Genomic DNA, 21491 nt, shown 5'->3' with positions numbered 1-21491 from the left:
CGCTTTTTAAATCTATGTGTATGGCCCTTGTCACTTTAGTTTTGCTACATACATACTCTGATTCTCCTACAGATCTCTTCATTTGATCTCTAGCTCTCTCCATCGCCCGCTGAGTGACTCTGCGCTTTTCTATGAAGCCCTTAGTCAACGGCCATATCTCGGAATGTTATCACCCTTTTTAAAATCTTACCAGGAACAAATTGACGAGGATGAGACAAAAAGTCTTCAGTGGTACGCAGAAACAGCAGTTCTCGAAGACGAACTTCTCCTTTCGTTCAAAGGTTTTTGTAGGTTTCGATAAGTAATCATCAAAAATTATCGGACGTTCGACAAATATTGTTCGGTTAAGTTGTTGTGAATAGCGTTTGATAGTCGTAATCGAACGATATCTCCGTTGCGTCAGTTCGATTCGGTTTCGGTTTCGACAATTTCACTGTCGATTCGGTTATTCTGAATTGAAAATACATCTTATCGAACGACAACTTGCCGAATCGAACGACAGTTATTTTATCGAAGGGTTATGAATCGGCCAGCTGGCCTAAGGAAACCGCTATTCGAAATACGATTTGCTTAAAAAAATATATTTTTTAAAAATATTTTTTTAAAAATAAAGTAGGGGAGGTAAAGTAAAGAGTTAGCTGTACTTACTCAAATTTTTTGTAAGATTTTCTTTTACCACTTCGATTGCGTGATTAATATGTATTTGTTATAAATATGAAGCCTTTATTTAATTCCTTATCTTTATACATAATATTTTCTTATAACTACTCGTATATGTTAGTTTTGTTAGTATATTATAAGGTAGTATAAAATAATTAACTGTGTGTTTTGTATGTGCAAGGTTTACTTGTTATAGGTGTATGTAGTGGTGGGTAGTTAATGATTATTAGGTTTACCCTATAAGGGTTCCTTAATGACTACGGGATCCCAAAAATGTTCCTCCGAAATTCGGCCACGGCACCCAATTTACCTACTCAGGAGATAATTTATTACAGTGCATCTATTCTACTGCTATCCGACACGATCGGACAGAGATCTTTACGGGCTTTTCTACATTACAGGGGTATCGCGTACAGTATAGGGGTACAGGGGTATAACATCGCTAACAACTATAGTACATTTTATCCACTGAGTGACTGGGACAGGGAATAGGTCTGCTGATAGTGATTGAATGGCTTAAGCGTCTTGCTCCATGTTCATCAGTAGCTGTCCTTTGCGGCTGTGCTGCGTGGGCAGGTTATTTGCAGCGATTTTCATCTTGACGTACTGGCTCCACAGCACCAGGAGGAAGTAACTGGCGTACACTGAAATATAATAATAATTTCACCCTTATTAACATCACTCCACTCTCCTTTTTCTACAACCACACCGCACGCCACCGCAAGCAATTTCACACCCACCACGTGGGTGCCTGGCACCCTCACCACGTCTGTGCCTGGTGCACATCGACCGCCCGTTGTGCCAGATCGTTTTCTCGACGCACATGCAAACTGTGGAATAAACTCCCATCGGCGGTGTTCACACTAGATTAGGTACAACATGGGGTTATTCAAGGGGCGAACCAACTAATTCCTGAAAGGCAACCATGCCGGCAACGCATCGGTGGTAACTAACTCTGGTGCTGCAAATGTTCATGGGCGGCGGTAATCACTTAACACTAGGTGATGTGCCTGCTCGTTTGCTCGCTATTCTCTATATATTAAAAAGTGCATTATTGTTATGATAGCGCACTGTAGACCATATTAATATAACATCCATACAGTGGCGGATAAACCTAACCTTGAGAAACCCTTATTATAATTTGGTTATAGGCATAGCGATGGAGAGAGCTATGCTTGGAGTTACTCTACGTAATGAAATCAGAAACGAAGGAGATCCGTAGGAGAACCAAAGTAACTGACATATAACAGCGGGTGGCGAAGCTGAAGTGGCAATGTGTAGGAGGGCACATAGTGCGAAAAACCGATAAACATATTGGGGTACCAAGGTGCTGGAATGGCGACTTCGCACCGAAAAGCGCAGCGTTGGAAACCCTCCACTAGGTGGACGGACGACATCAGGCGAGTTGCATGGAGCCGCTGGATTCAGGCGGCACCAGACCGTGGTGTGTGGAAGTCCCTTTCAAGAGTCCAGGCGTGGTCGTCTATCGATTGACGATACTGATGATGATGATAGGCCTTACACAAGCTATTTACGAAGTTTTTGTTGACTCTTCTCAGACTTGGGCGCGTTTGGAACCCTCGTAGCTTTAGTTTTAAGTAACGTAATTAATTATCACCACTATATCGTACAAGTTTAACAATTTCGACCATCAAAAGGAGTACAATTGTACCTACTTTGAATAAATGATTTTGACTTTGACTTTGACACACTCACAATGTAGGTATAATTTACTCGTAGATATGCTTACCAAGATATATAAACAATCCTATTAATGTATTCTTGAGCGCTGCATAACCCGCTAACAATTGAAAGATCTTGAAGATTACGTCTAGTCCCGTACCGATCAGTGCGTACACCAGGAAGATTTTGACGCATCTAGGTCTCTCCTGAGGGAAAAAAATCTATTTAGTATAATAATGCTACTGTGGCTGCCATTTTTTGAAACACACTAAAAGGTGGTGTCAAATGGGTGCATAAACCTCGCGCTAAATCAATCTATATACTATACTAATTAAGTAAAATTGGAGTGTTTGTCTGTAATTTCGAAATAACTAGGTCATATGGTTATTTGAAAGATACCATAACTGAATCACACGTTTTTTAAAATTTTTGTCTGTCTGTCTGTTTGAAAAGGTTAATCTTCGGAACGGCTGAACCGATTTTGACAGGATTTTCACAAACAAGTAGAGGATTGACCAGGGAGTAAAATAGGCTACTTTTTGGTGAGGAGTATGCAGAGGAGAACGGACTCAGCTACAACTCAAAAAAGAGTGAGTTTCTTGTCTTCAGAGGGAGGAACAAACCTATAACCTTTACTCCTAGCATATATCTGTACGGTACCCCTCTGAAGCAAGTAGCTGAGTTCAAGTACCTCGGCCACGTGGTGACTGAGCGCCTCGATGACGACAAAGACATGGAACGGGAGCGCAGGGCGCTGTCGGTCCGCGGCAATATGTTGGCTCGCAGATTTGCACGCTGTACAACGCAGGTAAAACTGACCCTTTTCAGAGCCTACTGTCAATCTTTTTACACGTGCAGTCTGTGGACGAACTATACGCAGCGGTCCTACAGCGCCTTGCGTGTGCAGTACAACAATGTGCTGAGGGCGGTGCTGGGAAAACCACGGCACTGCAGTGCGTCCGCAATGTTTGCGGATGTGCGCGTGGATGATTTCTACGCGATCATGCGCAAACGTGCGGCGTCTATGATAAGCAGAATCGTGACTAGTACCAACTCCCTCCTCAGCGCGTTGGCATGGAAGCTGGACGGCCCCCTCTGGAGGACCTGGAACGCTGCACATGTTGAAAAGAGGGCGCCTAAAAGGTGGTTTTGAAATGTACCTAGTTAATTTTATAGTTAGTATAAGGACTAACATAGTTTTTAAGTTATTGTTACTAACACTTTGATTTAGGTTTAGCTACTAATATAGGATTAAGTAAAAAATGTTACTAACACATAAATATGGACTATGTATAATGGTCTGAAATAAACGTTATTATTATATTATTTTTAACGGACTTTCAAAAAGGAAGTTGTATTTTTCTACCTATGTAGGGGAGAGTGTGCATGAAAGAGCCAGGCTTTGAAAGAGCCGATGTGATTTTCCATTACTTATCGATATTCTACCAAAGTTTAATTTTACTCCTTAAATGGCAACACTGGACAGCTGTTACCCACAAACATTTGACAGTTCTACGACAGCAAATAGCCTCACAGGACTGTTACGAAAATTCGGAAGCCAAAAAGTAAGTTTCTTTGTGTTTCTTTCATCTTTTTTTTCAAAAAGGGTATTGCATAAGTTGACAAAACTGATATACAGTATTGGCGTCTATATATTTGCCCTTGTTTTGCATAAATAATATCAGATCAGCGTTCTGGTATAGTGCCTTTTTTTTGAAGTTATATTTTTAAAAGCGTCGTGTTTTGAAAGAGCCAGTTATTTATGCTTTGAAAGAGCCGCCTCTTTCATGACACGAAAACTGGCTCATTCAATACATCGTTTAGTTTTAATTAACCCCCGACGAAAAAAGAGGGGTGTTATAAGTTTGACGTGTGTGTCTGTGTGTCTGTCTCTGTGTGTGTGTGTGTGTGTGTCTATGGCCACGTAGATCCTAAACCAATGGACTAATTCTGATAGTTCTTTTTTTTGTTTGATAACTGATGTGATAGAGATTGTTCTTAGCTATAATTTATTTATTTATTTAATCTTTATTGCACAAAATACAAAAAAAAACAAAAGGCGGACTTAATGCCTAATGGCATTCTCTACCTGTCATATTTATAGAGGTCGGGGGTGTCCAAAATTTTTAATTTTAGTTATTTCATTATTATATGATATGTTTCAGAATAAAAAGATATGTCTTCGCAAGCGTCAACAGCTAAAAAACGGGTAAGGCCCACAACTGCTGCAATAGAAGAGGCTGTAAAAGAAGTGCTTGCTGGAAATCAGTCCATAAATAGAACAGCGTTAGCGTTATCGTGTGGCCTCAAAGGGGTGATTAATTTCTTCTGCCAAAAATGTTTTTAATTTTAAATTGTTTTTATATTGTTTTTATTTTTTAAGTTATAGAGTAAGAATACGAAAAAGGGCTCTATTTTATGTTTTTAGACAAATTTTTATTAATTATTTAATTTTTGACTAACACAAAGTTCAAAAGTTTTAATTGTTGATTAAGACAATGTTTAATTATTACTGAGACTGTTTAAAAATTGTGATTTTCATAGAAATACTAAAGTAAGCTTAGTATTAATCTGATTTTAAATACTTAACATAATTTTAATTGATAAAAAACCGTTTAGTACCTCAAAAGTAGGTATCGGCTCTTTCATAACACATGGTGGCTCTTTCATTGACCTGCTGCTATGAAAGAGCCGATTTCCTTTTTTTTTTAAACTATTTATATAAGAGATTATCAGCGTTGTTATCGTCTTTATTTTTATTTAATAACATTGCCAATTAAAGTGATTATAAGAAAACCTAGTTTCATTTTAAAATAATATAGTAAAAGTGTGTTTTTTTTTACACTATTTAAAACTGGCTCTTTCATCCACACTCTCCCCGGAGAGTGTGCATGAAAGAGCCAGGCTTTGAAAGAGCCGATGTGATTTTCCATTACTTATCGATATTCTACCAAAGTTTAATTTTACTCCTTAAATGGCAACACTGGACAGCTGTTACCCACAAACATTTGACAGTTCTACGACAGCAAATAGCCTCACAGGACTGTTACGAAAATTCGGAAGCCAAAAAGTAAGTTTCTTTGTGTTTCTTTCATCTTTTTTTTCAAAAAGGGTATTGCATAAGTTGACAAAACTGATATACAGTATTGGCGTCTATATATTTGCCCTTGTTTTGCATAAATAATATCAGATCAGCGTTCTGGTATAGTGCCTTTTTTTTGAAGTTATATTTTTAAAAGCGTCGTGTTTTGAAAGAGCCAGTTATTTATGCTTTGAAAGAGCCGCCTCTTTCATGACACGAAAACTGGCTCATTCAATACATCGTTTAGTTTTAATTAACCCCCGACGAAAAAAGAGGGGTGTTATAAGTTTGACGTGTGTGTCTGTGTGTCTGTCTCTGTGTGTGTGTGTGTGTGTGTCTATGGCCACGTAGATCCTAAACCAATGGACTAATTCTGATAGTTCTTTTTTTTGTTTGATAACTGATGTGATAGAGATTGTTCTTAGCTATAATTTATTTATTTATTTAATCTTTATTGCACAAAATACAAAAAAAAACAAAAGGCGGACTTAATGCCTAATGGCATTCTCTACCTGTCATATTTATAGAGGTCGGGGGTGTCCAAAATTTTTAATTTTAGTTATTTCATTATTATATGATATGTTTCAGAATAAAAAGATATGTCTTCGCAAGCGTCAACAGCTAAAAAACGGGTAAGGCCCACAACTGCTGCAATAGAAGAGGCTGTAAAAGAAGTGCTTGCTGGAAATCAGTCCATAAATAGAACAGCGTTAGCGTTATCGTGTGGCCTCAAAGGGGTGATTAATTTCTTCTGCCAAAAATGTTTTTAATTTTAAATTGTTTTTATATTGTTTTTATTTTTTAAGTTATAGAGTAAGAATACGAAAAAGGGCTCTATTTTATGTTTTTAGACAAATTTTTATTAATTATTTAATTTTTGACTAACACAAAGTTCAAAAGTTTTAATTGTTGATTAAGACAATGTTTAATTATTACTGAGACTGTTTAAAAATTGTGATTTTCATAGAAATACTAAAGTAAGCTTAGTATTAATCTGATTTTAAATACTTAACATAATTTTAATTGATAAAAAACCGTTTAGTACCTCAAAAGTAGGTATCGGCTCTTTCATAACACATGGTGGCTCTTTCATTGACCTGCTGCTATGAAAGAGCCGATTTCCTTTTTTTTTTAAACTATTTATATAAGAGATTATCAGCGTTGTTATCGTCTTTATTTTTATTTAATAACATTGCCAATTAAAGTGATTATAAGAAAACCTAGTTTCATTTTAAAATAATATAGTAAAAGTGTGTTTTTTTTTACACTATTTAAAACTGGCTCTTTCATCCACACTCTCCCCTACACCGAAGTCGTCGAGATTTCTGAACTGATTTGCATAATTTTTCTCTGATTTTTTCTGTTTTAGAATGTATAGGTAAAGACCTTTCATAGGATACCCCACTTGGTATAGTTATCTTACTTTGAAAATTGAAACACATTTTATTTTTATTTTTAAGATGTAACCACAAATTCGCGGTTTTCAGATTTATTCTAGGTAAACGGGAAGTACCCTATAGGTTTCTTGACAGACACGACAGACAGACAGACAAAAAAGTGATCCTATAAGGGTTCCGTTTTCCTTTTGAGGTACGGAACCCTAAAAACTGCGTTAGTACCTACTGCTGTATACGTAGCGTATTACCGTATGCAGTCCGACGAGAAGGAATACGGTGAAAAGTAGACCAATCAGGTTCGCGATCATATTTATGATGTCAGTTTTAATTTCAGTTACGGCCATGTCTTTGACATCTTCATCTATCTCGCCATAAGTTCCGTTTAGTACTGCTTCGGCGTTTATTGTGCCTAGCACGCAAATCATAACGTATGTTACACAAGCGACCTGCAAAAAGAAACACAATATCTTATACCAAGTGAGAAAAAATTTAAAAATTTATAAACAAGATAGTAAATATAATATTAACAACAAGCAATCGAAAAATGTAATTTCAGTTTATTAAAATTATATACTTAAGTAAGTAAGTATTAAGGACCTACTAATGAATTTTATAATTCATTTTAAAGATTTCACTTTTTTCTCGACTGCAGCGAAGCCCAAAGGAGGGTTAAGTGTTTGACTTGAATGTATGTACATGTACTCGTATGTGTGTTCGTTTCTATGTCGGCTTGTAACTACTGAACGGCTCAAGTGATTTTGATAAAATACGTCATTAGACTCATTAGATTCGTCTTGATGGCGCGAGTGTCACTGGGTACCTTAAATTCTTAAAAAATAAAAAAAATAAAAAAATCTACGACCTTCGAGTGGGGTATCAAAAAAAGGGGGTTAAAAGGCGAGTTCGAAAATATATACAATACATAAGTTTGAAAGGAGTTTTGGGTGATATAAATCATAGAAAATGCAGTTCCTATGGTCTTTGCTTTTCAGTTACCAGTAGTTTTACGCAATCAGGTTTTTAGTCTTTTTAAATGCGTTGTCTTTGTTATCTGCTGTACAAAATAATATTCGAAACGCACAAAACTGATGAATTACGACTGTGACGTCACATTGATTGTAGTTGTATGTAATGTATTTTCGCTAAGAAAATCTGTTGTTTACCAATCTGTGTGGAGCTATGACGGCTCATGAACCTAAACAAAATGGCGGCGAGCGTTATTGCGGGGAAATTTGAAATAAAAAATTTAAATGCATTGCATATCGATCGAATAATTTTTTGTGATTTTTTTGGTAGTTCATAATCACCTCAGGATCAAATCAAGAGACTTTCTAAAAAGGGAAAATACCCTATTTTAGAAGATGGTAGGGTAAAATTGATCGGCAAAACATCTTGAACAAGGCGGCGTAGTCTGGGGAAAGTTGGCGCATCGCGGGAGACAATAGGCGACTGATCAACCAATAGCATGCCCCTATGTGCCTATACGACATAACTAGTAATCCACGCGGAAGAAATTGTGCAAAAATCTTGCTTGCAATAAAAATAAAAATAATATTGTGATGCTTACCAGATTCAGGTATCCAAAAATAAGGCATCCTGTCCTTAAAGGTATGCATTGACAGCATTTATCGAAAACGACCTCACTGTAAACAAGACATAGAACTAAAATAGGTATTCAAACTGTGGAAACAACTCTCTTCGGCAGTGTTCCCACTAGATTTCAACCTGAGGTTATTCAAGGGGCGGATCAACAAATTGTTGATCAGCCGCCCAACGCATTGGCAGTTCCTCTGGTGCTGAAAATATTCATAGGCGGCGGTAAACGGTAAAGATTTTACCAGCCTCAACTTTTCGCACTATTTTTATGAAAAAACTCCCACGACGAACTTTAGCACCCCTTGGTGGCCTATAACCTGAAAGTATATCGCACCCTTAGGAGCTAGAAATGGAAATAATAATTGAATTTTTGAAAAAAAACTTTTGAAAAATCTCAGAAGAATGAAAAATTTGACAATTTTTTCTCCACATTATGAATTCTCAATCTAAACTGTTGCTGAATCCCGATGACTTAGCAGTGCAGTAGGTACCCTACAGCATAAGGATTGAAGAGTTAACTTAAATGATAAAGTCTGCAGGTATTTGATATTGTGAGTACCGAGAAGGTCTCAGATGGTAATTTGATATTGTGAGTGGTACTCACAATACCAAATTACCATCTGAGACATCATACATTACTAAATTAAGTGATTTAATCTGCACGGACTTGGAGTTTAATGGTAAAGTCTGTATTTGTTATCCATGATAATTTTTCATCATCTACTTGATTCTCACGGCTTAGAAATTCAATACTCTGCAGCATCAGGCTTCAGTATTTAGGACATAGAGTTTTTTAGTATAAATCCCGTATTTGGTACCTTCAATATCAATTCACTATCAACAGTCCCTAAACCTATGACTTGCAGACTCAGGATTGAGGAGCTAGGACTTGGAGTTCAATTATGGACTCTATAATTGAAACATACAATATTAATTCACGATTCTCCACAACTTAGGGTAAGGTGGGCAGTACGCCAATAGACAGAATCAAGATTGAGAATTTGACCATATTGCGATGTTCCTCTATCGAATAAAGTGAAACCTCGTATTTCGCAGCCGAATAGGCTATAGGTACATTCCCCCTGTAGCTGTGATAGCTTAGCTAGCTTAGTGGTTAGAACGTCCGCTTCCTAATTGGAGGTCGGGGGTTCGATCCCGGGCATGCACCACTAACTTTTCAGTTATGTGCGTTTAAGCAATTATTGTGTGAAGTCTGCCAATCCGCATTGGGTCAGCGTGGCAGACTATGGCCTAAACCTTTTTCATTCCGTACCCGTACCCGGAGACCCGTACTCAGTAGTGGGGCTGAAATGGGTTGATCATGACCATGATCGCCCAACGAAGCACTGCCGTAAGCGACTATCTAAAGAAGTAGATACAGTATTCTAAAAACTGACCTTTTTGCTGACTCTTCATTTTGTTTCAAATCACCCATTTTACACTTTTTAAATTCTAAAAGAACGCGATGTATGTATCGCTCAAGCTTTCTCGCAAAACTGAATACTATAGCCTGTTGGGACGGTTCTTATCGCTCCATTCAAATTCAAATAGGTTACATCTGCTGGTAAATCCCATATTTTTATCTTAACAATAACAACCAATAGGTTAACTAACCTAACAAAATACACGAGTAGGTATAACTTAGTTATCTATCGACTCATTAAAATCTTTATTCATGGTAGTTAGGTACCTATAATGGTTACTCTTTCATATCTAATATTGTCAGTGTTTAGTTTTCATTCGAATCGACCGTGATTTACCGTAATAACAGCGAAAACTGCTGACGCCGCGATCCGACCGCGCCCGCGCCGCCCGCGCCGCCCGCGCCGCGCCGGCCGGTCGTACGTGAGGCACAATGACCTAGTTCCGCGTTTCGTCGCGTCAGGTTTATTGTAAAGCAAATAATAATCAACGCTATACTACTCGGTTCCTCCAACTATAGCCGATACACAAATAATTAAAAACAGAAACTGAGCGCTTGCTTTTTAACGCATTTACCGAAAAAAAGGCTGAAAATGAGAAACTCCAAATTATGGTTAAAAAAATGGAGCAGCAAAGCGAGCTTCATACACAAATAAAGCTCTTATCTAAAAAGGACAACAACCCAATGGATACGACCGAAAACAATGGAAATCCTGGTCCATCCGTGCAATATCATACGGACGAAGAAGAACTAGCGCAAGAAACAGAATGGATAAGAGTAAAGAGTAGGAAAAAAAGGAAACTAAGCACGTCACCCATTCTGTCGCAAAGTAGAGAATTCGAAAGAACGAATACTGAAACGCGTAAAAATGAAAAAAAGAAAACTAAGAAAGTACCACCACCCCCACCTATAATGGTGTCCGGCGTGGAAAACTATCAAACATTTTTTGACTTATTGTCAGAAAATCTTCCCGAAGCCTCATCAGATTTGACATTAAAAATGATGAACGCAAAGAATGTCAAAATAAACGCTAACAAGTGTAAATTAAAAATTTATAACACCCCCGACGATCCAAAGTATCTGAGTTTTCCAAAACATCATTTTCAAATAAATAATTATGTATTTAGGCAACGTCCATCTTAACAGCTTGACATTTGTCTATTGACATAATATTATGAACCTAACGGTTATCTAACCTTCTTTTCTACAAGAAAACTAGAAAAGAGCTGATAACTCTTAAACAGCTGAACCAATTTTTTTAGATTATAGCTAAGAACACTCTCGATCAAGCCACCTTTCAAACAAAAAAAACTAAATTAAAATCGGTTCATTCGTTTAGGCGCTACGATGCCACAGACAGATACACAGATACACAGATACACAGATACACAGATACACAGATACACAGATACACAGACACACAGATACACACGTCAAACTTATAACACCCCTCTTTTTGGGTCGGGGGTTAAAAATGAGGACGCCTAACGAAACTTGACAAAAGTTTTATCTCAAAATCAGTTTCTGTGGCATTCCTATGAGAATAAACAAGAAAGACCTATTCGAGTCATGGTTAAAAAATTGCCTGCCTTATGCCAGCCCAAAAGAATAATTGAAGACCTAAAAAGCAAAGGGTACAAAATAGAAAATGCAGTTAACAAACTAAGATGGCAGAATAAATAAAGAGCTTAATATGTTTACTCTAACATTTAATAATGTAGAAGATATAAATAAAATTTACGACATCAAATACATCCTAGGGTGTAAAGTTGAAATTCACCCTATTAAAACATCAAAACTGGTACCTCAGTGTAAAAAATGTCAAGCCTATGGCCACACGCAGAAATACTGCGCCAGAGAGGCTAGGTGTGTAAAATGTACGGGAAAACATCTGACACGAGACTGCACCAAGCCAAATGCTTGAAGAAAAACCCAAATGCTTACACTGTGGTGAAGCGCACCCCGCTAATTATCGGGGTTGTATGGTTGCCAAAGAAATGCAGATGCTAAAAAACAAGAATCTTAAAAAATCACCTACATCTTTTCCTCAGCGTTCATCGAAACCTGAGAAATCTACTGATTCCCATATAAATAAGACTAAAGAAGACACGAACAAAAGTGAACACCAAACTTATGCCCAAAAAGTTTCCAAAAATTTGCCAAGCACTCAATTGCCCCAGGTAAATATGGAAAGCAAACTAGATGAAATTCTTAAATACATGTCTTCATTTAATGAGCGATTGAAAAAACTTGAAGGTGGCGCTAATAAGGCTACTAATAAGCCGAAAAAATGAATAATATGCTTAAACTATTTGCATGGAACTCAAACGGACTACTACAACATCAACAGGAGCTACAAGTAGTCCTAGATACACACAAGATTGATATGATATTTGTCTAATATCTGAGACACATTTTACTAAGCAATCATTTATTAAATTTAACGGTTATAAAGTGTACCATGCCATACACCCAAATAACACAGCAAGAGGCGGCAGTGCCGTCATAATTAAAGAAAACTTGTACCATTATCAAGAATACAAATTTGAAGAGCAAGAAATTCAGGCAGTAGCTGTAAAGGTCAAAACTAAAAGATATGAATTTTCCATAGTAGCTATATATAGCCCTCCAAGGCATTCAATATCTAAAGAATATTATGTCCACTTCCTCGAGAAAATTGGAAATAGATTTATTATTGGAGGTGACTTTAATGCGAAAAATACTTATTGGGGTTCTAGATTGACTAATACAAAAGGTAGAGAACTCTTAAGTGCTATTAAAGATCAAAAATGCGAAGTAATAAGCACAGGCAAGCCTACCTACTGGCCTACAGATACGATGAAAATACCAGACCTAATTGATTTTTTTGTTTATAAAAACATATCATCAAAATACCTAGACATTGATGAAATGTTCGATATGAATTCGGATCATTCTCCCATTCTCCTAACGCTAAGTGATATAATCATATACAAAGAACCTTGTCCTGTACTAGTAAACAAATATACAGACTGGGACAACTTTAAAATGGATCTGTCTAATAATATCAACTTAAATGTGCCGCTTAAAACTTCGGAACAACTAAACGAAGAAGTAAGAAAGTTTGTGTTAGATATTCAGCTGGCTGTTTGGAATAATACACCAAAGCTTAGGAAAAAGCCCCAAGGAGTGGTTGCTTATCCCAAAAATATTCTTGAACTAATCACTGAAAAGAGAAAACAGAGAAAAAAGTGGCATCATTCGAGATCCCCGCTTGATAAAAGGGTGCTGAATAACCTGACTAAGGCCCTAACGAAACAAATCAAAAACTTTAATAATTCGTCAACTTACAGTTATCTCCAAAGCCTTACGAGCGAACGGAGCACCGACTATTCACTTTGGAAAGCCTCACATATTCCTCCAATCAAGGAAGAAAATGGAATGTGGGCAAAAAATAGTGAGCAAAAAGCTAAAAGATTTGCTGAATATCTAGAAAAAATATTTCAACCAAACGAAGGAGAGCACATAGATTTTACTACAATCGAAACAAGTCAAGAAAACACTTCCATTAAATTAGTAACGCCTAAAGAAATACTCAATATAATTAATAAACTGAACTTGAAAAAAGCTCCAGGATATGATCTAATTACTACAGAAATCCTGCGAAACCTTCCAAAAAAAGGAATCGTTAAACTAACGACGCTGATTAATGCAGCATTTAGAATGAAGCACGTACCTGACTTGTGGAAAGTTGCAGAAGTAATTATGATCGCCAAACCTGGAAAATCGCCAAATGAGGTTACATCATACAGACCAATTTCTCTGCTTCCAATTATCTCAAAACTTTTTGAAAAGCTACTACTCAGCATATTGAAACCTATATTAGATGAAAAAAATCTGATTTCTGACCATCAGTTCGGATTTAGGGAAAAGCACTCGACAATCGATCAAGTTCATAGAATAACAAATATAATTTAAAGAATATTAGAAGAAAAGAAAGTTTGTTCAACCGTATTTCTCGATGTAGCACAAGCGATCGATAAAGTCTGGCATGAAGGTCTTGTTTACAAACTTAAAGTATTACTCCCTCAACCATTTGCAAAAATACTTGAATTTTATATATCTGATAGAGTATTTAGAGTGAGGCAAGAGGAAGCCTACTCCAAACTCAAGGAGATCAAAGCTGGAGTACCTCAAGGAAGCGTTCTAGGACCTGTCTTATATCTCCTGTATACGTGTGATCTCCCACAACCTGACCATAATACCATCGCTACATTTGCCGATGACACTGCCATCATAGCTGTTGGTAATACTCACCAGGAGGCAGCGGGAAAAGTACAAACAGCATTAAATGAACTCCACAAATGGACGAAAAAATGGCGAATAAAACTAAACGACTCCAAGTCTACCCATATTGACTTTACAAATAAAAAACCGAATTATCACCCCATTTATATTGACCAACAAAAGATGCACATGCTAATACGGCAAAATATCTTGGAATGACTCTTGACAGCAAGCTACGCTGGAAAGCACATGTCAAGAAGAAAAAAGAAGACCTAGAGATAAGATACAAAAAATTGTACTGGCTCATAGGTAGAAACTCTCCACTGTCAATACAAAATAAGAAACTCTTATATAAACAGGTCCTAATGCCAGTGTGGACTTATGGTATCCAGTTGTGGGGCTGTACCAGAAAAAGTAATATTCAAATAATACAGCGATTCCAAAGTAAAGTCCTCAGGGGTATCATCAATGCACCCTGGTACGTCAGAAATGAAGATATTCATCGTGATCTTCAAATGGACTTCGAGGACTCAGTTATTAGCAAACATGCTAAATCCCACGAACACAGGCTCCATCAACATGTGAACGTCGAGGCTATCCAGCTCCTCGATATCACAGACCTAAAACGTAGACTTAAAAGGACTAAGCCTTTTGAGCTAGTGTAGTTATAGTGTTAGTGCAGTTTAAAGAACACTAGAAAAAAACAAAGTAAAAATTTAGTGCTAGTGCATTTCAAAGAACACAAGAACAAAGTGTCTTTCAATGAAAACTAACTGTAAACTAAGATAAGTTAATGGACCGATTCTTAGATATAAGTACTTTTATAAGTTTAGGTTAATATAATATTGCTTATTAGCGCTATTCGTAGGCTAGATTGTAATGTTAGTAAAGTACTGTCCTCAGCACTTTGATATTTAAAAAAAAAATATCTAATATTATTTTTAACCGAACTCCAAAAAGAAGGAGATTCTCAATTCGGCCCGTAGTTGTAGGTAGGTACCTACTACCTATGGTTTTTTTTTCTATGTTTGTACCTACATCAATTTCTCTGGGATTTTTTTTTTTTTTTGGAGACACACAGTATTAACAATAAACAATAAACAAAACAAATACAAAGCACACACACCACAACAGTCTCCAAAGAAAAGTTAACACAGAATTAAAACACACAATAGTCGGGAAAAGAAGGTACATAGAAAAAGAACAGAAAATAGGTAGATAACATAAATAATAAAGTAAAAACAAAAACGAAACAAAACTGACTAGTGAAGCTAGTCAGTTTTGGATATAATGTCCCTAATTGCAGATTTATATTTCTGAAAAGAGAGAGATGAAAAATGTCGTATTTTGAAAATTGCTGATTGAACTGGTTGCAACTTCTTCTGATAAATGTGTTGGTAGCATGTTTTGTCTTACTTGGTGCTATGCAAAACAATTTCCGATGCCTAGAGTTAATCCGTGGACATCTTAAGGATATTTTAGAGATTAAGTATGGAGAGTCAACGCCGTTGTTCAGGAGCTTATATAAAAGGGTTTGATCTCTTTGAATACGTCTGCCATCGGGTGAAACTGGCAAAGGGGGAATGTCATTACTGTTACTATTTTGAGATATGTAATATGAAAGTCGTTTTAGAAACCGATTGTGGACTCTTTCAATTTTTTCTTTATGTACCTTATACTGAGGACTCCATACCGTGGAAGCATACTCCAGAGTAGACCTAACAAACGAGTTATAGAGTAGTACAAGTGTAGACGGCAATTTAAACTCTTTGGAAATTCTTAGGACAAATCCCAGCATCCTATAAGCTTTACTAGATATGTGGCTGACGTGTTCATCGAAAAGCAGCAATTTGCAATTTTTTTAACGAAATGATCCCATAAAAATGTTTGGATCCAACAACTTAAGCTTGATGCTGAAGGGTTGCTGCCTGCCTAAGTTATGGGGAATCCGGAACTTTTGATAGTGAATAAATTTTTTTATAGCAAGGTTGGCTTGCGCTTGATGAAAATCATGCTTAGTAAAAACTTAAAAGCAATGAAGAGGTATAGGTTAGAACTCGTATGCCTAGAAGATACGTATTCACTCTTGCCTTGAAGGTACCTATTTAGTTTATACAGGGTTGCAGGAAACACGGATGCCCGAAGGGCATTCCACGCCTTAGCGGTTCGTATCAGAAGTGTCGAGGAAAAGCGTTTCACGGGAGTAGATTTTGTAAGTACCACGCAACGACTTCATGATTGAACTTCAAGTTTCAACTGCACAAACCACTATAATATGATTAGACCGTAACGTGAGGCAGAGTAGCACTCATAAACTGTGAGGATTCAAGATTATGGTAAAATATTATTGTAGGTCACTGCATCATTGAACTTCGGCTCCCAACTCTTCAATCCTGATGCTGCAGGGCTTAAAGCAGGTCAGATCTAAAGCCACTGAACTCCTAAAATGTGTATATTCAGGAATTGCTTGTGATAAATATATATCGTATTATAGAGACCAGACCAGGCAAATCGGGCAGGAAATGAAAGAAAGCGGACTACTCATAGGTAGAGCGGACGAAGAAGCCTCATTTTCATATTACGAGTAATTTTATTCAAAGTTTTCATTTTTCCTCTAGCCTAATATAATTATTATATTTATTGAAGGTTCTTAAACTTATGTTGCGACTGCTACGTCATGTCCTCTTTGCCCAGGCAGGTTGTTGGCAGCTTCACCCATTTTTAGGTACAGACTCTTCACTACGATCAGATAATATAAGTTGTACCCTGAAATTTAAAAATTTTTTTTAACATAAGTAAATTGATTAAGCACCTTCTATCAATAATGTACTAGATAAGCACTAAATACCTATAGCAAATAGGTAACATGATAAAATTCAAAAGTAGACACCAGCTACTTTCAATTTCACTATGGACGAACGGTCCATAATTTCGTACCTAGGTATAGGTGGTATAGGTACTAATATTTTCGTATCCATACAATAAAACTGTGATGCGTGATATGATATGATTCAATCCACAGATGAGGATCATCTAATTCTGAAAGGTCTTCGGACCCTCCGCATTTATTGTATTAATATAGCATGATAATATATAGAACAGTAGAACCAATCTAGGTCGTCATTCGTTAATACCAAGGTTTAGTAGTACATATAAGGAATTTTTGGACAAGGACATTACCACGGATCTGTTTTGCGATAACCTGGCTTTTAAAGCCAAGTTGTTCAAATCATTCGATTCCTCAATAGGATAACGATAATTAGTGTCAGTCCCTAGCCGTAAGTATATTGTATTTTAGATGATTTAGATAATTTAGCTTAGTTTAACTTAACTTAAACTTAATTTCCATCTTATTATATTCTTTTAATATTTATAACTTAGGTTATTTTTCATAGTCCTTAGGTTAGCTATTATATTATATTTTATATTTTACTGTACGACTTATGTTTATGTTAATGCATGCTGTGACTGCCCGTAAGTGGAGTTGCATAAGAGCCCTAGAATTTAAGGAGTAACATGTATTTAATCTAAATGTGTAACTCTGTGGGCGGTACTATAGTAAATAAATAAATAAATAAATAGCCCAGTCAATTTAGCTCAAAAAATAGGGGTAAGATTACAATAATTCGCATAGAGCTAATTGCATAATAATATATAATTGCATAATAAGAGCATAAAAATTGGTTCGAATGCTGGGAACACCATTATAAATGAACTGTGAAAAGCCCCATCGATCCCACACTTGCAAAAAATACTTCAAAAACGGTCAAAGTTCACAAAAATGGGTAATTTGCATATTCCAGCTAAACGGTAAGTTTAATCACAAAATATGTCGGACAAAAATTGTAGATCATGTAATTTTCTATAAAAATTGTTTCACACTTTTTCCCTAAGAATCACCATTCCTGAGATATCACGATTCTAAAGAAGTCACATTCTATGTAATATGCCCGTATATACTATTCATACATATATACATCATCGGACATATTTTAATATACCTAAATAAAAGTACTTATTTATATGTCTTGAGAATATATACACTCAAAAGAAACTCAGTCCCTTATTCAATCTACTTGCATGACCCGTATGGCATCGATGTATATGGATTAGCCTTTCCCGTACAATTCCGTCCGCAAAAATACGCTTGAATCTTACGTCATCGTCATTGACAAAGTCAAGAGACTTTTGCAATTTCTCTTGACTTTTTGAGCGCGTTTTTCATCTTCGAAGGGCCCATCCATATACATCGATGCCGTATGGTGATGAAATTCGACGTATTTCAGATGTCAATAAATCCAAAAGCTAGACAATTGGTACTTGACACATTTAATAAGTCTGCCAAGGACATCTTATCCTAAAAATTTCTGCACTCTAGTGACAGACTTTCCAGATAATATGCTTCTCCCATTCGAGGGGGCGAAGGGAGAAAATTTCCAATTTCTTACTTTTTCCGTTGTTTGTATGCAGGACAGGACATTTTGATGATCATCAGTGAGTAATGAAATCTACGTATTTCATAACTGAATCTGTCAATCATAGATACATATCTATGCTGTCAATATATAAAATAACTTATTATCTGTCAAGAATCTGTAACTATACTTACAAAAATAAGCTATCATGGTAACAACAGCGCCGGCGGGGCTCCAATAATTCCCCATTGCCATTGTAACAACATCGACAAATATACTTAGCGTAAAGTTCGTTAACTGAAATTTGACGTAGATCACCAAGAAGCTCCTTCTTTCCTGAAAATAATATTTTAGAATCTGTCAATAAGTATATAAAATTATTTCTTAAGAATTATTGATTCTTCCAAAGTACGTGATATCCACGTCCTTTGTTAGTTTTAAGTGTAATAACCATTTTAAATTATCCATTAAACTAAAAAAGCACGTCAAATCATTGTGACGTCACATGCCAGTATTTCATAGGAGCTCGTCGCATACTAAGCGCGTGTTTTGACGTTTGATGAACGAGATTGCTCACCCAGTGTTCGCGTCTCGAAGTCTATGTCAACAGTTCCAGCCAGAGCATGTACAATGCCCAGCATAGGTGAAGTGAAGGGAAACTATGCCAGTGTGGTTAACTAAAAAAACTTACGCTGTGCAGTCCACTGATGAGATGTATGTTAAATGGTATTGCAATTAGAGCTAAAGCCATGGATATAGAGTAAAACACCAAAAGTCCAATGGTAAAACGAGGATAATCTTCCGGAGCTTTCGGAATAATAGTATTAACCACCAGGCTAACTAGTTCCTTAATATAAACAAATCCGATCCCGACGGTGAAAATCTGCAATAAAGCCACAATTATGTTAATAATAATTAAAGTAGACATGATATTAATTAGTATTAGTGTTGGGACACACACCTAGCGCACTATGATAATGTTATAGTGCACAAGTTAGTTAGTCTGGAGGCTTCGGTCGTGGCTAGTTACCATCTTATTGGAAAAATAGTGCCGCCAACCGATTTAGCGTTCCGGTATGATGCCGTGCAGAAACCGATCAGGGGTGTGGGTCATGTGTGGGTTCAATAAAACTGTCATACCCCTTCCAAGTTAAGCCACTTCGATCTTAGACTACATATTCACTTACCATCACGTGATATCGCAGTCAAGGGCTAACTTGTATCAGAATTAGCTAAGAGCAAACACAGCTCTAAGCAGCAGAAGGTATTTTATCTTCTGCTAAGTTGGCTAGTTTTTGTTGAGTCTGGCTGTCATGGCCAAAATTCAGTCAAGAGACCATATCACACTAATATACAGGTGTAACCAGAACGCTACCAAAAACTTAGCATTATTATTATTAATGATTCTACATAAACACAATCTAATGCCAATAACCTTAATAAATGAATTGCCTTACTTCGTAGTTTTAGTGGTTTAGTATTTTCCAAACCCGCAATGTATAGCGTGTAAAATTCAAGTCAATGCCCCATCACGCAGCATGGACTCCAAGTGGCCTATTTACGCAACGTTCGTTTTATTTGTAATATATTGTGAACTTTTAAAAATACAGGATTTTTAATTATTTTTTCGGGTTTTTGTGGTACTTTATCAGTAATCATCACCTGTCTTCTATATTGCTAGCGTTCTGGTTTGGCAAATGTTTGTATGTGTGTGTATGTTTGTTACTCTTTCATACAAAAACTACTGGACGGATTTGGCTAAAACGTGATAGATAGATAGGATTTTAACACATAGGCTACTATTTGTCACATAAAAATCCCGCGGGATTTCTTAAACAATTCCATGTGGACAAAGTTATTAATATCTTACCAGGTACAAATAAGCGAGAATGAGGCATCCAGTCCGCAATGGTACCACGCAACAGCACTTTTTTAAAATGATCTCGCGTGAATTTTTAGGTTTAACCTTTATTCTGAAAGGTAATAATAATAATTGATTAGTCCTTTAATTCCCAAGCATTGCAATCGTGTTTCCAGTTTATAAATCTGGCTAATAATGCATTAAATTACAAAATGTGTTTGTAAAATGTGTTCTAGGTCGTTGAACCAGCCAGGCGGGGCCACAATTTTTAGTGGCCCCACTGTACTATAATATGCTATGCCCAGTTAAAACCATACTGTTTACTAAGCTATTACACTGATCGCGAGTAATTTTCTCTTATCCATTGAGGAGTTCTGTTCTCCATCTCCGAAGATATTCATCAGATCTTCACCAAATTTATAGGGACTACCTGCAAAGTATACCCTTTCAAACAAAAAAAAATTCCAAATCGATCCCCTGGATCGATTTCCTTTGAGTAATCGGGGAACATACATTAAAAAAAAGATTCTGACGAATTGAGAACCTCCTCCTTTTTTGAAGTCGGTTAAAAACAGCGATACTGTATCGCGTTAGTAAGTAGCGATGCAAAATACCACCAACCTACCACCAGTAAATAAGTATACCACCAGCGGCAGTATCGCGACTGAATCGCTGTAAAAATTCGCTGTGAGAAACCCCCCTAGGCGAGCAGTACCTACCGCTGCATCATCAAGATTAAGGTCTGAAGAGTTGACCATCTCGCAAAGGTCTTCCTTCGTATGAATAGAAACCTGTGATTGGCGGTTGAATAAGCTATGCACTAGGATTAAATCAACGAGTCTTATCTATAAAGTTAAAACAGCACTAAAGCCCGACTACTACCCGCGAACTGCCGATAGATCACACTTCACACTCATATTATAAAGGCGAAAGTATGTGTGTGTGTATGTTTGTTACTCCTTCACGCAAAAACCACTGGACGGATTTGGCTGAAATTCGGAATGGAGATAGATAATATCCTGTATTAGCACAAAGGCTACTTTTAATCCCGGAAAATCATCCCGGAATGCCCACGGGATTTCGAAAAACCTAAATCCACGCGGTCGAA

The 21491-nt window shown here is 36.8% G+C and overlaps 2 protein-coding genes and 1 long non-coding RNA gene across 3 annotated transcripts in view; 1 reads left to right on the top strand and 2 right to left on the bottom strand.

The window, feature by feature from the left end:
- Positions 1-702: 702 nt before the first annotated feature.
- Positions 703-10069, bottom strand: LOC123873306. The gene is made up of 5 exons (XM_045918113.1): positions 9816-10069; positions 8390-8465; positions 7071-7268; positions 2411-2549; positions 703-1304 (listed from the first exon to the last, which is right to left on the bottom strand). The coding sequence occupies exons 1-5, from the start codon at positions 9851-9853 to the stop codon at positions 1177-1179; spliced, it is 579 nt and encodes a 192-aa protein (XP_045774069.1). The 5' UTR covers positions 9854-10069; the 3' UTR covers positions 703-1176.
- LOC123873311 overlaps positions 9594-21491 on the top strand; it is a 23665-nt gene continuing 11767 nt past the window's right edge. Inside the window, exons 1-2 of the long non-coding RNA XR_006797658.1 lie at positions 9594-9603; positions 16226-16286. This is a non-coding gene — a long non-coding RNA (uncharacterized LOC123873311). The remainder of the gene's footprint in view (positions 9604-16225; positions 16287-21491) is intronic.
- The window catches only part of LOC123873305, a 5806-nt gene continuing 476 nt past the window's right edge, over positions 16162-21491 (bottom strand). The window contains exons 2-5 of the mRNA XM_045918112.1: positions 20393-20495; positions 19214-19405; positions 18717-18858; positions 16162-16873 (exon numbers count right to left, since the gene is read on the bottom strand). Coding sequence (XP_045774068.1) covers positions 16764-16873; positions 18717-18858; positions 19214-19405; positions 20393-20495 — 547 coding nt within the window. The 3' untranslated portion in view covers positions 16162-16763. The remainder of the gene's footprint in view (positions 16874-18716; positions 18859-19213; positions 19406-20392; positions 20496-21491) is intronic.

The sequence above is a fragment of the Maniola jurtina genome, chromosome 16, assembly GCF_905333055.1.
Source record: "Maniola jurtina chromosome 16, ilManJurt1.1, whole genome shotgun sequence".
In the NCBI taxonomy this organism is placed as follows: domain Eukaryota; kingdom Metazoa; phylum Arthropoda; class Insecta; order Lepidoptera; family Nymphalidae; genus Maniola; species Maniola jurtina.
Note: the sequence above shows the minus strand (reverse complement) of the source record. Positions and strands in the feature narration are given on the sequence as shown.

Coding starts and splice junctions, on each gene's coding strand:
- LOC123873306 (XM_045918113.1), bottom strand. CDS start 9,853: ATGGGTGATTTGAAACAAAATGAAGAGTCAGCAAAAAG. Junction 8,466..9,815: donor AATGAAGAGTCAGCAAAAAG/GTCAGTTTTTAG, acceptor TCTTGTTTACAG/TGAGGTCGTTTTCGATAAAT. Junction 1,305..2,410: donor AGGATTGTTTATATATCTTG/GTAAGCATATCT, acceptor ATTATATTTCAG/TGTACGCCAGTTACTTCCTC.